At 57.8% G+C, this 14,990-nt stretch overlaps 1 protein-coding gene across 2 annotated transcripts in view; it reads right to left on the bottom strand.

Moving 5' to 3' along the window:
• CAMK2A (calcium/calmodulin dependent protein kinase II alpha) overlaps positions 1–12,263 on the bottom strand; it is a 31,164-nt gene extending 18,901 nt beyond the window's left edge. The window contains exons 1-3 of one of the 2 annotated variants that reach the window (XM_015641973.2): positions 12,007–12,263; positions 6,392–6,486; positions 3,435–3,494 (exon numbers count right to left, since the gene is read on the bottom strand). In XM_015641973.2, the coding sequence (XP_015497459.1) occupies positions 3,435–3,494; positions 6,392–6,486; positions 12,007–12,068 (217 nt within the window). In that variant the 5' untranslated portion in view covers positions 12,069–12,263. The remainder of the gene's footprint in view (positions 1–3,434; positions 3,495–6,391; positions 6,487–12,006) is intronic. The other variant, XM_015641974.2, reaches the window with a different exon arrangement.
• Positions 12,264–14,990: the final 2,727 nt, after the last annotated feature.

Raw genomic sequence — 14,990 nt, 5'->3', positions numbered from 1 at the left:
AGGCAGCTGCTGGGCTATCTTGGGCACTGGGCAGGCTGCAGGCATGGGTGTCCCCAGTCCCATCAGGAGCCGTGCCCAAGCAGAGGGAGAGCTCAGCAGGGAGTTGACCTGACAGCTCTGGCACCCACGGGGCTTTTTTATTTTCTGCTCATGACCTTCTTTTTCTTCCTTTTCTCCTTGGGAATCTCCAAGGGATGAATTTCCCCATCTCCTGGCACCCTCTCCCCTTGGGCACACTCCTTGCCAGGTAGAGGCGGGTACAAACCTGTCACCCTGCAGCTGCATGCTGGTTACTCAGGCTCAGATCCCTGCTCACACTGAGCAGGCAGGTGTGCAGCAAGGGGACAGGCACAGAAACAGGTAGAGTGGATAAACAGAGACTTGTCCAGCATCCTCTGTCCCCCACCTCGTATTTTGTTTGATTCTCTTGAGGCTATAAATAATTAATGTTTCCTCTCTCTCACCTGGTTTCAGCCTGATACAACTTTCAACATATTTGAGAATGTTGGGAATCAGGGAAGAAAAAAGAAACATTCAGGTGAGAGATTTTGTGGGAGTTTTTACTCCTAGCCCCCTTTTGCTGCATCTAAAATCAGCTGAGCCCTATATAGAAACATCCTCCAGACTCAGTGCCAGCCAGGGGAGATAACCACCCCAGCACTGAGCGCAGACGCTGCACTGTGTCACTCTTATCTGCCAGGCCAGCAAACACCACTTTGCTGGTCCTTTTCCTGTCTCCAAGCTCCGTGGGCAAATCCAGTGGCTGCCAAGCGCATGTTGCCAGCAGTGTCACCTCACCTGGCCAGGCCACAGAGCAAATGAGGTCTGATGAGCTGGTCTTTTCCATCTCTTGTGGTCTTGACTACTGACACAACTTGCTCATCTTATTTCCCAACTATCTTTCCCCACTGCTGGCCTCTGCAGACATCCCCTGTGCTCCAACATCTGTGTCTGCTCTGTTTTTCCTCCAACGTACAAGCCCAGCTTTTCTGCCCTCCTCTGTTGGAAGAAACATATTTCCTCCCGTTTCATCTCGCCTGGGAGGGATTTGGGGGTATCACGCCTGGGATCTCACAGAAGCTAAAGGATTCTCAGGGGGATTAGGTGAGTTTGGTGAGGATAGGGCCAGCATAACCATAAGCATATGGTCCGGATATGTTCCCTGCTTGGGGAAGTCCCAAAGCCTGTGGCTGCCAGGAGCCAGGAAGGTGTAAGAGGGAGCAGCTGCTCTAAATATAGCCTGATCCTACAAGTATCTGTTACTGACCATAGTCAGAGAGAGCCACGCTGGCCAAACCACTCCAGCTCAGAGCTGAGAGCCAAGGCAGGAGCAGGACACAGCTGCAGAAGTGAGAATCAAGGACAAGTACCTGGAGTCCAAACTCCAGGGCTGGGTGCAGCCAAAGTTTTCTCAATAAAGGGAGACTTCCCTGAATGGAAACAGCTCTCCCTAGTATATCACCCGGTGCTGTGCATGTGCTGTGGGGTTCTGGGGACCTGGGCCTGCCCTTGACTGCCCATGCACAACTTTCCATGTGAGGCTCCAGCAGGCACGGTGCAGAGCACAGGCTGGTTCCTCCAGGAACTGCAGCACGGCATTCTCATGGGAGATGGAAGGACCCCACCTCACTGCAGGGGACAAGTAGGAGGACAGCAAACCCCTTAGCAGCTGGGGTGCTTCTCCCTGGGAAGGGCTGGACAGGCCTGTTTTGCCTCATCTAGCAGCAGTGCCTCCTCTTCCTCACGCCAGGCTGCTCTGCAGCGGCACCGCTCGCTCCAGCTCCTGTGTGGGTAAGGAGCCGCCTTTGCTGCACGGAAGGGAAGCTGCAAGCCCAAGTTTCCAGGCAGCAGGAGCAGTGGAGGGGGGTGAAAGGAAAGAGGGTGTGGGGTGTGGGGTAGACAAGAGCCTCCTGGGTATAAATAGCAGCAGATTGGGCTTGTTAGCATCTCATGCTGTTAACCCCTTCCAGACTTTGCATCTCTGAACCTGCCGGGTCACAGACAAACTGCGAGGGGTAGTGTAGGGATTGGGGACAAGGACAGGGATGGGTGAGGTGTTTCAGTCCTCAGAGACCTTGCCAGCCCCATGGGAAGGTGATGAAGAGGGAAGGGTGGAAGACAGTGGTGGGAAAGAGCTGTGGCCAAGCTGGGAGCCTGGGAACCTGCAGGTGCCATCCTGCACATCTCATGCGGTGAGGTCCTTCGGGTTTAGTATTTTTTCCCTATTCACACACTTTGCACTGTGTTTCCTTCAGGTCTCAGCAATCCCCACATGTATTTTGGTGCAAAGAGGAGGCAAAGGCAGCCCAGAGGGACCCCTGCAGGACAGCTCCTGGTGCTGCTGGAGCAGAGGCTGGGGAATGCTGCAGGGTCCGGCACCCGGGCAATGAAGGGGAGACCTGCCATGTAGCCGTGTGCTCGAGACAGATGGAAGCTGACAGATTTTTTTGGAACTGAAATATTTATGGGACAGGGGCCACATGGCTCGTCCCAGTGGCCCTGGATCTAGCTCCCTGGATCTGCTGCAGCAGCTCCTGGGGAAGGATGGATCCAGGTCACCGGAGCAGTGAGGGGGCCAGGGAGGAGCTCAGCTACAGGGGAACCCTCCCAGCTCCCGACTGTGGGTTGAGAGGGCTGCAGAAACCACCAAATGCTTCCCAAAATCTGCAGGATCTCATTGGGGTTGGTACATCCTGGGGTGCAGCAGAGGGAACAGGGGTTTCATCCAGACCATACACAGGGATCAAGAGCCTGCATCAGCATCACTTCCAGGATGGAGTTTGGGAGGTTGTTTTTTTTTTTTTTTACTGCAGTTTTTTCCCCTCCCCTCTCTCTCTCTCTCTCTCTCTCTCTCTCTCTCTCTCCTTCTGGCCTATTTTTGTCTTTTGCAGGGGCTCAGGAGTTTTCCTGAAACAGCTTTTCCGAAGGAGGCTACTTTCAGATGGACGGTCGGTGGGAAAGTCTTCGCTTCCCCCCGCCATCGCTCCTCCTACACGCCCCGCGCTGCTGCTGCTGCTGCTCCGAGCTGCAGCCGCTTTTTGGAGCATGCAGAGGAATACGGCACCCCAGCGGGGGGAGAGCAGTAAAAATAGCCTCTTGCAGCCTCCTGGGGCTCTGCTTCTCCCTGAGGGAGCTACGGTCAAGTGGGTTAGTCCAGACCTACTTCAGTCCCCCTGTGCCCAGTGGGGGCCTTTTTGCCCATGACCCCGTTTGAAGAAGGTGTTCCCGTGAGGAAGAGGAGGGATGGCTCTGCAGATCAACCGGGCAGGACGACACTGAGCCCTTCCCAGCCTCTGGGACAAACAGTCTGTGCTGCTGCAGACAGGACTGGATTATGGATGGAGATCCCCTAGCCCTGGCTGGGACATGGGGAGGCAAGAGGGCAGCAGGGCCAGGTATGGAGCACCAGCAACTGGGGTGCAGGGTGCACTTACCAATGTTGGGGTGCTTCAGGAGACGGCAGATCCGGGCTTCTCGTTCCAGCTTCTGGTGATCTGAAAGAGGCAACGGCCCTAAATTAGGATCTGAGGAAGGGAATCAATGGCTCTCAGAGGAGGTGTTGGCACAGGAAACCTGGGGGGACAGAGCAGCTTTTTTTTTGCTAAAGAGTTACAGATTTGGGGGGAAATTCAGCATCAGGACCCAATGGGAATATCCTGGTCCATATGCAGTCCCTGGCCAAGCCCCTCAGGCACTGATGCCATGGGCAATCCTGGGTTTGGAAGGATCCCTCGCTCTCCCCTTTGCCTTCTCTTTGCTGAACAATCCCCGATCACCTCCCAGATACCCTGGATTTGTCTGGGTTATCCTTGCTGGCAGCACTGTTCCTTTTTCTCCTATTCATCCAGCCACAGGCAATCAGCCAGGACATTTCTGGCCCCGCATGGTACAATTTGAGCAATTGAAGGCAGAGTGAACCAGTGAGAGGTGTCAGGATGAAATGAGGCTATGGGCTTCACTCCCCCTCTCCATCATCAGCCATTCCACACCAGGGCTTTGCTCTCCTACACCGCAGAGCCCTATCTTGGGACCGCTGCCTGCCTCCAAACTGGAAGCACAGGTCCCACTCCCCAGCTTTCAGCAGGCTTGGGGATGTGAGACAACAGTGCTCTGGGCAAAGCAAGCTGAGCTGTGCCAAAAAAATCCTCTGCCCTGGGACAGCTCAGAATGAATCTGAAAATCATTTTGTTTCTTCCTCTGCATTTCTCTCCTTGCTCACACCTGGCCCAGCCACCCTGCATGGAGGTGCCTGACTGAAGGCATTTTGTGCAGGAACTCAGCAGCCAGGACAAGAGGATATAATTAGGGCTGCTGTCTCTCAGTGCTATCATCGCTACCTTGCAGGTTCACACCCCAGAGTCTCGCTCTGCATCAAACCAAACCTGGGTGTCTCCGACCGCTGAGACGTGAGAGCGACTCAGCCCCTTCTCTGCAGGGCTGCAGCCTTCCCCAGGGCTCAGTGTCCTGTCCAAGAGGCACCCTGGGGCTTGGGGTGAGTTCTGCAGCCTGTGCTGGACTCTGAGCTGAAGGCTGAGATAACCTTTATGGCCTCATTCAGCTCCCCACCTTGTTTCCCTTCCCAGGGTGGGACAGGGTGACAAGGCGAGGTTGGAGTTCAGGCTGTTCTCACAACTAAAGTCCATTGTGGGGTGGATGATGGGGATGAGATGGAGGGACAGTGTGACCAGTGGGGCAAGCACTTCTCTGGGGAGGTGGGTTACAGCCTCTCCTTCCCCACAAACACAGCTCCTGCACACACCCAAAACCCATTTTTCCTCCAAAATCTCCACTTTCTTTCCTCCTGGCCCCTCTGTGTTGGCAGCTAGGAGGATGTCTAAAGAAACAGACCATGACTGGGGATGTTTTGCAGCTCCTCTCACCTTCTCCCCACTTCTCTCCTTTCTGCCCTTTGTATCTGGGGAAATGCCTGTCATCCTCCCTGCCAGCACTGCAGAAATGGGGGGTTCCAAACCATTAGCCAAAGTCTCTGGTGATTCCAGCTGGCAGAGCATGGAAAATAACCCCAGTGAAGCCTCTCCGGGGGACTGCTGGGCACTGCAGGGACAGCACAAACCCCAGGAGAGAATGGAGAGGGGCAAACTGCCGGAGGAGGCGAGCGGAGGCAGGAGGGAGCAAAGGGAGGGCGGCTCAATCTGCTGCTCCAGGCAGCCCTGAAAACTGGGAGGCGTTTGCCAGCTGGGGTACACAGGCAGGAACCAAGGGCTGAGCCCAGCGCTGCACACCCTGCCCAGAGCCCAGCCTTTGGCTTTGAAGGAAAAAAATGCTCTTCATCCCTGAAGAGGGGCAGGGGTCAGCGCTGGAGGACCTGAGGGGCTCAGTGCCGGTGATGTGCCGCTTTGGCAGCGCTGTGGGAGGGATTCTGCGACATACTGGTTTAATTCCAGGTCAGAAAGGAGCTTGTCACTCTTTTCTGCGTTTCAGTTTTGCCTTTGGAGGTCAGCAGTGGAATTGGGAGAGAAACCGAGGGAGGTTAATTAAACCCTCCTGGCAGGGTGCTTCCTTCCAGCACACATCCTGCGCTCCCGACAGCCAGGGAGGAGCCGGAGCGGGGACACGGCATCTGCTGCCTCATTCTTACAATCCACCTCATCACAGCTCCTCTGCCAGGTACCTGGGGGCAGAGGGGTCCCTGCCTTGGGGCAAGGGCTGGTTCGTGACTTTTGTGCTGGCTCATCCCAGCCTCGCTCTGAGGAGCAGCTGGCACAGACCCACCGGGACAGACCCGCTGCGCCTCGTCCAGCAGCAAACAGCCCATGTGCTCCAGCAGAGCAGGCGGCAGCGAGGGGTGAGGACCCATTTACAGGTAGAAATGAAGTCAAACCCCCACCTGAAGGGACGTTCCCCTTTCACTGATGTGTGTATATGAGTAAGAAAACTTACAGACCCCAGAGCAGGGATGGAGTGTCGGGGGGGCTGTCTCAGAAGGTTGTGCTCCCAAAATAACTGTGCTACCCTGTGCCCAAAGCTGGCAGTGGTCTGGCTTGTTGCAAGGCTGTAGCCATCATTTAGCTGCAATGTGTGTGCAGGGTGGGGGGGTCTCAGGGACAGAAATGGGGTCCCCTGGCTCCTGAGGCAGACTGGGGTCTGGGAGTTCCCCTGAGCCTTGGCACAGCCAGGCTGTGGGTGCATCCCTGAGATCGGATGGGATGAGGAGAGCAGCCACCAAGACACCTCCTCAGGACATTCACCCCATCCATCAAGGAGCTCAGTGTGGGACAGGGTGGGATGAGGGGGGCCCCATTGCAATCAAAGAGGCCCCACCTCATTACACATCAAAGGCATCATGCCAGCACCATGCAGAGGGGACAAATTCCCTGCTACATGAGTCCTGCTCACCTCTTGCCTTCCCCAAAACACCCTCAGTGCTTACCTCGAGCAGAGAGCTTCTTGGTATTGATGATCTTGGCCGCATACTCTTGTCCTGCCAACACCTTCACGCATCTCCGGACAATGGAGAAAGCGCCCCTGGGAACAGAAGAAGCCAGAGGTGAAGGGTTTGGTGTGGGAAGGGGCACAGCTCAGCCCTCCTGTGGCTGTGGGGTGAGGGGCAGCCACAGGCATGGGGACAAGGATGGACATGAGGGTAGCTGCTGACTGGGGCAGGGACTTGAGCAAAACACGGAGGGATCGCAGCGGCTTCCCTGCACCACTGTCCTTGAGGAATGATGGGAGGAGGCACATGCAGACCGAGGGATGAATGTGGGTTTCTCCCCTCCGTGCTCCTCTGGGACACCCCAGGCACAGTGCACCTTTTCTCCTCTTCCTCCTGGCTTTTCCCTACCTGTTGCCAGGCTGGAAGGGGCAGTGATTTACCAGGGGTGCTGGTTCCCAAGGGAAACCATGATGGCTGCAGCTGCCACGTAGCTCTCGGCCACTTCAGTCTGTGTGGCTCTGCCTGTTCTAGACCTTTCAGTCACAGCAGGACTTAGAAGCTGTGATGAGTGCCAGATCCCCCCGCTGCAAAACTGTCACCCAGGCAGGGACAGCCCAGGGCACGCTGCAAGGATGGAGCCCAGCTGGACAGAGATGGATGCTCCTGCACCTTGCACACACACAGCCAACATGCAAAGCTCTCCTGGGGTCTGGCAGACGAGCGAACACGAGTGCTTGGGACACTCCAAAGACTCCTGTCTGCCCTGGTACACCGCAGCCCAAGTCCTGCCAGCTCATGGCCCTGCCAGTGCCGGCGCAGCGCTGGGAGCTGCAGCACTGCAATCACACACACATGCACGCTCCAGCCCTGCTGAGCACAACCTTTGTGCTAGCTTCTCTTTCCTGCCAAACCTCTCCAATCACTAAAATAACAACTATCAAAAGCAATCCCACCTCCTGCCCCACCTTCCCCCACTCCCCTTCACCCCACTCCAACTCCCTGCCGAGGAATAAAAGGCCGCAGGCTGGCGAGAGCGGTGGATAATTGATTTTAGCGGCGGGGGCGGGTGGAGACGGGCAATTTGGGTTTGAATGTGATTTTTAGGAGAGCAGGCGAGCAGCGGGTGTGGAGGGATGGGGATGGAGCCCCAGCAGAGCTGGCAGCCCACGCGCCCAGTGCTGCCGCGCAGAGCATCGCTCACGGCACGTGCCAGGCAGGAGTTGGGGGAAAACATCCTGGTGCTTCCCAGCTTCCCCGTCCTGCCATTTAAGCCTGGCTGCTGAAAGAGCTGAGCTGTTAATATCCCTGAATCCTGGGGAAGAATTAACTGGAAAGGGTGGGCGAAATGCTTCATATCCAGCTTGCCATAGGTAGGCAGGCCAGAGCTATTGGCAGTCCTGTGGTCTCGCTCTCTTCATCCTGCTGGGAGCCCCACACTGTGTAGGGTTTCTGTGTTCCTGTGGATCCCTGTGACTTATCTTCTCTCTTTTATTTTTCCTAAAGACATGTGTGATGCTCCTGCAGTGGCAGGACAGTCTGCAGCAGAAAGTGCAGCAAGCAGGGATGTCCCTCTGCCCCAGCTTGGGGTTTCACTGCAGAGCCCAGCATGAGGCTGGAAGGGTGTAGGTGTCCCAGATCCGCTGGAGCTGGGGACTGATGGTCACTCCTGGTCCCAGTGTCCACAGCCACTGGCTCATCTATTTATTTGAATTGAACGGCAAAAAAAGGGGAGCCATGAGAAGCGGCTGTTTCACTTCCCCAGCTGCATTCCTGGCTTTTGGCTCCTCCAGACCTTCCTAACAGAATCCAAATGTCTATTTGTGGTCTGTAAAGCATAAGTAAAACCCTGTGTGCCTGGAGGGTGGGTGGAGCATGGAACACTGGATGCAGGTGCAGGATATGCAGGGGTACAGCATGCTTGCCATACCCCCATCCTTGTTCCAGTTGGGTCCTTCAGTGGGTCTGCACTGACCACGAGCCCTCCACACTGGATGTTTGACCCCCAGCCAGGCTCTGCTCCCTGTGCCAGGCTGCTGCCTTTCTACTCAGTCCCATGTAGGATTTTTCCAGCCTAGGGGAAAAAAAAACCCTTTGCTCCATCTAAATACAGCATCTTCATGGCAAAGGCAGAATCCCCTTCTACACCAGGGGCTCATGGAGCACTGCAGGCAGCTCTGGGGGTGCCAGGGAGGGAGCTCAGCTCCCCTGAGCTGCAAGAAACCCCTGTGGAGGAAAGGAATCATGTCCTGTTCTCTGGCCATGGGCAGCAGTGTGTCCCTTTGCTCCCAGGGCTCTGGGTCTTTGGATGGGGATCACCCCAACCCTGGTGGCAGCTGAGGACCCCCATCTCTGGCTGGCTTGGATGAGACAGCATGTCCCAGTCTGAGCAGGGGACGGGTACATCACCTGCAGGACCACGGGCACAGACCGTGTCCTTGTCACCTGGCTGGCTGCCAGCGCACGGTGATGTTGGACCCACAGCCCTGTCCCTGCAGCCCTGAGCCCTGGCAGTGCTGAGCCCCAGCCCTGCAGCCGCTGTGCCCTGGTCCCTAGGCCAGGCATGACCCCATGCCTTGTCCCCTCGGCCTTCCCCACCAGCTCAAGCAGTGGCTCTGCCACCAGGATGCTCCGCTTCTCCCTTTTTCACACCTTCCCTGCCAGCGCCCGGCTGTGCTGCTGCCGCCCTCCCTCTCTTCAACACCTCCTCCTCCTCCGAGGCATTTTATCTCCTTTCTAGAGAGAAGAGTGTGGGCTGGGGATTTTTTGTTCCTCCATATTTTTTATTTTTTTTTTTCCTTTTTAATAAGCCCCCTCTCCTGCAGCTCCGGGAGCGGAGGGGCTGATCCTACGGCTCGGCACGGTAATTGTCTCCAGCCTCTCCCTGAACCTGCTGCGGGGGCGGATTTGGAGGCGCCGATGGAGCTGCACTTCATGTTTGTCCTACTCCGGGGGGCCGTGGGCAGGATCCTCTCCCTGTCCCCCCCGCTGCCCCCCGCCCTCCGCCTGATTCCCTCCTGCAAGCGTGGGGGATCGGAGCAGCCCTTCACCTGCTCAGCTTTGCGGGGGCTGCCGCAGGAGTGGGTTTTCCCCGGCTCCGTGTCCCCCGCTCGGGACAGATGTCCTCCCATGCTTGGGAGGTGCAGGGATGTGCCAAGGGCTTGTGCCTTGCTGGGCAGACTCTGTAGATCTCCCTCCCCATCTCCGCCTGCCCCCAAAGCCCCACCGCGCTGCTACCATTCGGTGTGCGGCATCCCGAACCCTCACCTGCCCGGCTGTCGGGATGGGTGACAGCCGAGGGAACGGCAGAGAAACAGGGACCCAGACCTGCCGTCCTGCCAGCCGGGCTGAGGACACACCGTGTCCCCCACGACAGCCCTCCCCACAGTCCCCTGGGGACAGCAAACTCAACATGGACCCTCTCTGCTCTGAATCCTTGCAGGACGCCGCTCCCTTCCAGGGTCTGGTGCGGGGGGATCCGCTCTGCCCAGCTCTGCCAGGACAGACCCACCCCGACTGGCACCGGGAGCATCTCTCCGGAGGGGGAACGACACTTCCCCGTGCGAGCAGCTGCCGCAGCAGAGCAGAGGTGCGGCACTTCGTCCTGATTTCCCTCTCTAAGCCCATGAAGCAGAAATTCCCCCATGGGAAACCGCTGATTTTTGAATGTGCCAGGATGTGCTGGAAACCATCCCAGTGGAAAATCCCCAACCAGCCCCACATCACCTTGGCTAAGCTGGTGAAGCCCCTAGCTCGGGAACACCTCAGTGCTGCTGTTGTGCCAGCCCTCTTGAGTGGATGGGAAAGCTGTGGGATTCACCGAGCCGGAGCTGCTGCCCCTGCATAACTCCAGAACCGGGGTGGTCAGGGACGGTGCTCTCGGGCTGGTGAGCTGCTGCACCAGCTCTGCTCCTTTATTCCTGCTAAAATCCATCTGTCCAGGTGGTTTTACACCACAGTGCTGGGCAATGCAGGCAGCCCCTGAGCCTGGGTGCTCAGCCCTCCAGTCAGCACCCACCCAGCAAAGCGTAGCAGCCCAGATACCTTCAGGAGCCCTCCTGGTCCTCCCCCATCACTCCTGGCCTGTGAACTCCCCTCCACATCCCCACAGCCACCTCTGCCCAGCCAAAGCCCCACAGCCTCACCGCAGTCACGGAGCAGTCACTGCCTCACCTGCCCAGCCCCTGCCACCACCACAAAGCCCTAGAGCCCTGAAAAGCAGAGAAAAGTCTGGAAAAAGCGGGTCCCACATCCCACCTTGCCACCAGCTCCCCAGCGGGCACCCATCCCCCTGCCTGCAGTGCCAGCTGGGGCTGTCCCTGCCACAGGGACCCAGTCTCCAACCCAATCCCCCTGCTGCCCACCAGCCCCTCTCTGTCACCCTGATGCCACAGGGATGGGTGTGAGTGTCCCGGGACAGGGGAGGTCCATTTGCCTTTGTAGCAGCACCCCGGTGCCACCCCTGTTTGGCTGGGGAATGTGAGCAGCGTTCAGCCCAGCCAGCACAAAGTCCTCCTGTCTCAGCCTCTCCATTTCCCCATCTCTGCCCTCTCCCTTCTCCCTCGCCCCCATTTCACTCGCCCCCGTGCATGTGGGCACACTCTTAGGCACAGGCTGCTGTGTGCCCGGGCGATGCAGGGCTGCGGGCTTGGAGCATCCCGGTGCCCACGGATGGACAAAGCTTCCCCTCTGGAGCACAGGCACCCTGAACCCACCACCACACTGCCAGCTGCTCCAGAGGGATGGCAGCCACACGGCCCAGATTTACACACCTGCTCCAAAAAAAAGGCACAGAAACCAAAACAGAGGCACATGTCTGCTCACTCCTGCACCCGTTTTGTAGCCACACGCTGGGCGGGACGCGGAGCATCCCTCCACACGGGGAGCCTGGCATCCCCTGCTCCACCCCGGGGTGCTCAGTGCTCCCCAGGATCCCCTCGCTGTGCAGAGGCAGTTCTGTTTGCACACACACACACACACACACACATGCACTGATCCAGGCACACCCAATGACACCTGGACCGGAGGAGCTGAGCCCTCCCTCACAGGAAAGCAGGATCAGACAGGGCTACGGCTCACCTGCACTGGGACAGGGGTGGGGAATATCCTGGATCTTTCCAAAAGCCACCAGGATTCTCTGGGGGTTCCCAGGCAGACTGGGTCTCCTGCAAGTCTAGTCAAGCCCCGGTGAATCCACACAGATGAATTCCCTCAAGAAACGTGAGGGGTGCCCACTGCTTTGGCTTTCCTCCTCAGCTGTCCTGTCCCTCCTCCCGGCTGGAGAACTTCCCAGGGGAGCTAGCAGCCTTCTTTTTTGGGAGCAGGTTTTCCATAAGAGGGGCAGCTGAGCCCTTCCCAGGCAACTCCACACCGCTGGGGTGTCCTAAGCCCCCAGCCAAACATGTATCAGCAGCTCCTGAACTCAGGGAAGGACAGAGAAGCAGGTCTGGGGCTGGAAGCCCCATCCTCACTCGCGTGCCCTCTCCGATTCCCACTGCATTCTCTCCATGCCCATCTCCTTTCCCTCATCTCCAGCAGTTCCCAGCACTGCTGAGTCTCTCTCCCAGCCAGGGCACAGCCCCGCTCTGAGCATCCCAGCCCCATCTCCAACTTACTTGCCCAGTTCCTCAAAGAGCTGGTACTCCTCAGTGAAGCGATTGCAGGTGATGGTGGCCATCCCGAGGGGCTGGAAATGCTCCCTCCTGGTGCGGAATTTGGGGCAAGCAGCTCTCCTCTCGCTCCCTCCCTCTCCGTGTGCTCCCGGGGCTCTCTCCTCGCTGAGGTAAATAAGGGAATATATTTGATTGACAAGCCCAGAGATAATGATGAGGGCAATTTGTCTTCTCAGCTTCACAAGCCTTCGTCAGCATCCCCGTCCCCATGGTGACCACCGCTGCCAGAAACGCCCTGTTTCTGTTGCCGGGGCAACTGCTTCCCAAACCCGCCGCCCTCCGTGGGGACCAGGGCCCTGCTGGGGACCTGGCCCGGGGGCTGCCCGGGGGTCACCCACCTGCTGCGGGGGGCAGGGGGGTGGTATCTAAAATACAAATATTAGAGGCAAATTAAAGGCTGTGGCGGTGGTAAAATAATTGGGGCAAAAAAGGTTTCCATGGAAACTGTGGTTTCCATGTTGCAGGAGGATGCTGTCACCCCAGCAACTGTTTATCTCCCCCCCCCACCCAAAAAAAAAAAATACAGACCCTGCTGGTACCTGCAGCAGCATTCCTGGGGGCCCTGGGGGCTGTGGGACGGGGACATGCTGCAGCAGGAGGGAGCAGATGGAGCAGAAGTGTGTCAGGAGAAGCTGGAGAAACCATGGCAGGTCCCCAGGTCCCCACACTGTCCTGCCTGCAGACAGGGTCCCCAGAGGGGCTGGCCCCAATCACACTGCAGGGGAGGGCTGGCTGCACCCCACTCCCCCCTTTGCCCACTGCATCCCCCCAGGGGCCCTGGGGTTCCCGTGGAGCAGCTCCTGAGGGGCCCTCCCAGAGAGGGGTGAGCAGCCTGGCCTGAAGAACAACTAAAGGGGATCAAAAAGGCTGTGTCCTGGGGTGCTGTGTCCCTGTGGTACCCAAGCCAGGGCAGAAAGGAGGAGTTTCAAAGTGGGAAAAGGAGGAAGGTCTGGCCCCCCAGTCATTGGACTTTTTGTTGCTGAGTTGCCTCTCTGCTGTGCTGAACATAAGAAAGCAAAAAAAGCACAATAAAAGTGGAGTTGTGAGGTCCAAAACCTCAGGGAAGGGGTTTCCCTCTGAGTCCCCACCAGCCCTCACTGGGGATCCAACATAACCCCCTCTGTCTACACCACCCCTTGCACTTTCCTCCTGCCAACTTCCCCCAGAACAGCTTTCTACTAAGCTTTGTCCCGTTTCTGGATGGTTTTGCAGTAGCAGGACCCTCATCACAACAGGAGAAGGGATTCCCTGTGCCGGCTGGGAGGGCATTGCCTTTGGCAGCTGAGATGGATTGAGTTCCCTTTCAGGCTGCCATGGAAGGGTTAAAAGGAAAAGAAAAGGTTCTAACCAGACAAAAATAGGGAGAAATCTTTGAGAGGGGAGAGAGGAGGAGCAGAGAGGGAGAGAAGAAAGGAGGTGGAAGTGGAGGAGGACAGCAAGTGGCGGAGTGAGGAAGAGGAGGGGGAGGAGGAGAAAGGTCTAATGGCTTTTCCATTAATTGCACCATTACCCACCTTCATTCCCCAACTTGCATCCCTGCATCCAGCCTCCTGCTCCTGTCTGGTCCCATCCAGGGGACCCTGGTGGCAGAGCAGGGACTGATTCCCAGCCATGGATGGGCACAGTGGTGGGGCCACAGTCCCCAAGGGTTGGTGACCTCCAGACCCACCCTGGCCATGCCCTGGCAGGGGCAGAGCACACCAGGCACTCTCACTTGGGGTACAGGCAATGCACATTTGGTCCCCAAAACGCCTCCAGGCATCTGCACAACTCCTGCCCATGTTTCTCCCATAAAAAAGAAGGTTTCATTCCCCACCCCGGGGCTGTACCAGGAGGTGGGGGGCTGCCGTGGGGGCCGGTGCAGCCGGATGTTTGTGGGAGCGCTCTCCTCCTCCAGCGTTTTGCTGCCAGCCCCCAGCAGCCCCTTGGAACCCTAAGGAGGCAAGAGCAAGAGCCCCCCACTCCCAAGACCCCATGGATGCCCGTGGGCGGCTCTGTGCCCCTGCCTCACTCCCACCTCCCTCCCACCTGCGCTGATGTTCGTGTCCCCGTGAGCTCCGCAATGTGACCTGCCCCCTCCCCGTGCCCACCCCCACGCTGCCACACGTGCTCAACCCCACACGCGTGACTCTGTGTGCTCCTGGGGCCAGGAGGAGGGCTCTGTCCCTCCCTTCTTCCGGGGCCCCTGCTGCACCCCTGACACCCCAAACCCCTCCCCTGGGCAGGGGCTGATGGCAAAGCCCCCCACGAGGATCCTGCCTCCCTCCCCAGGGTTCTCCTGCCTGCCAGAAACACAGCTCTCCAGGAAAAGTTTCTCCCTCTCCGCTTTTCTCTCTATTCAGATTTTTTTTTTCCCTTTTCCTCGACATTTTTCCAGCTGAGGGTAAGGGGGTGTCAGACTTCTGCGTGCTGAACATGCTCTGCTCTGCTGATAATGTTTTCTCAAGCAGGAACTGCTGCATGGTCCCAATCCTGGGTTCCTGGGGACAATCCGAGGGGAGCAGGAGCTCTGGGTGGAACCTTCCACTTCTGGGCTGGAGGCTCCCCTGTAGAGGGGAATAGTCCCAGTCCTCTCCCAGAGGCCTCAGGGTATTCTTAGGATGTGTCTGTTCCCAGCCATCCCAATATTTTCTCCTGAGGGTCTTTGGGAGCCATGATGCTCTCCTGCTGCCGTGCTCAGGTCTGGCCACCTGATGGAGACCTTCATCCCCAGCGCTCCTCTCCATCACTAGGCTGCCTCTCCAAAAATGCCTCCTGCTCTCCACACCCTGCTCCAGCTCTGCCTGCAGAGCTTTGGTTTCTGTGTCCCAGCACGGGGCTGCTGCAGAGTGGGCACCTGAGGTCAGATACAGAACCCCAAACATGCTGGATGGGCAGCTCAGGAAGGATCTGGGGGCACCACGTGTCCTGGGGGAGCAGCAGCAGGT

This window comes from Parus major, chromosome 13, assembly GCF_001522545.3.
Source record: "Parus major isolate Abel chromosome 13, Parus_major1.1, whole genome shotgun sequence".
In the NCBI taxonomy this organism is placed as follows: Eukaryota; Metazoa; Chordata; class Aves; order Passeriformes; family Paridae; genus Parus; species Parus major.
This window is presented reverse-complemented; position numbering and strand designations above follow the sequence as displayed.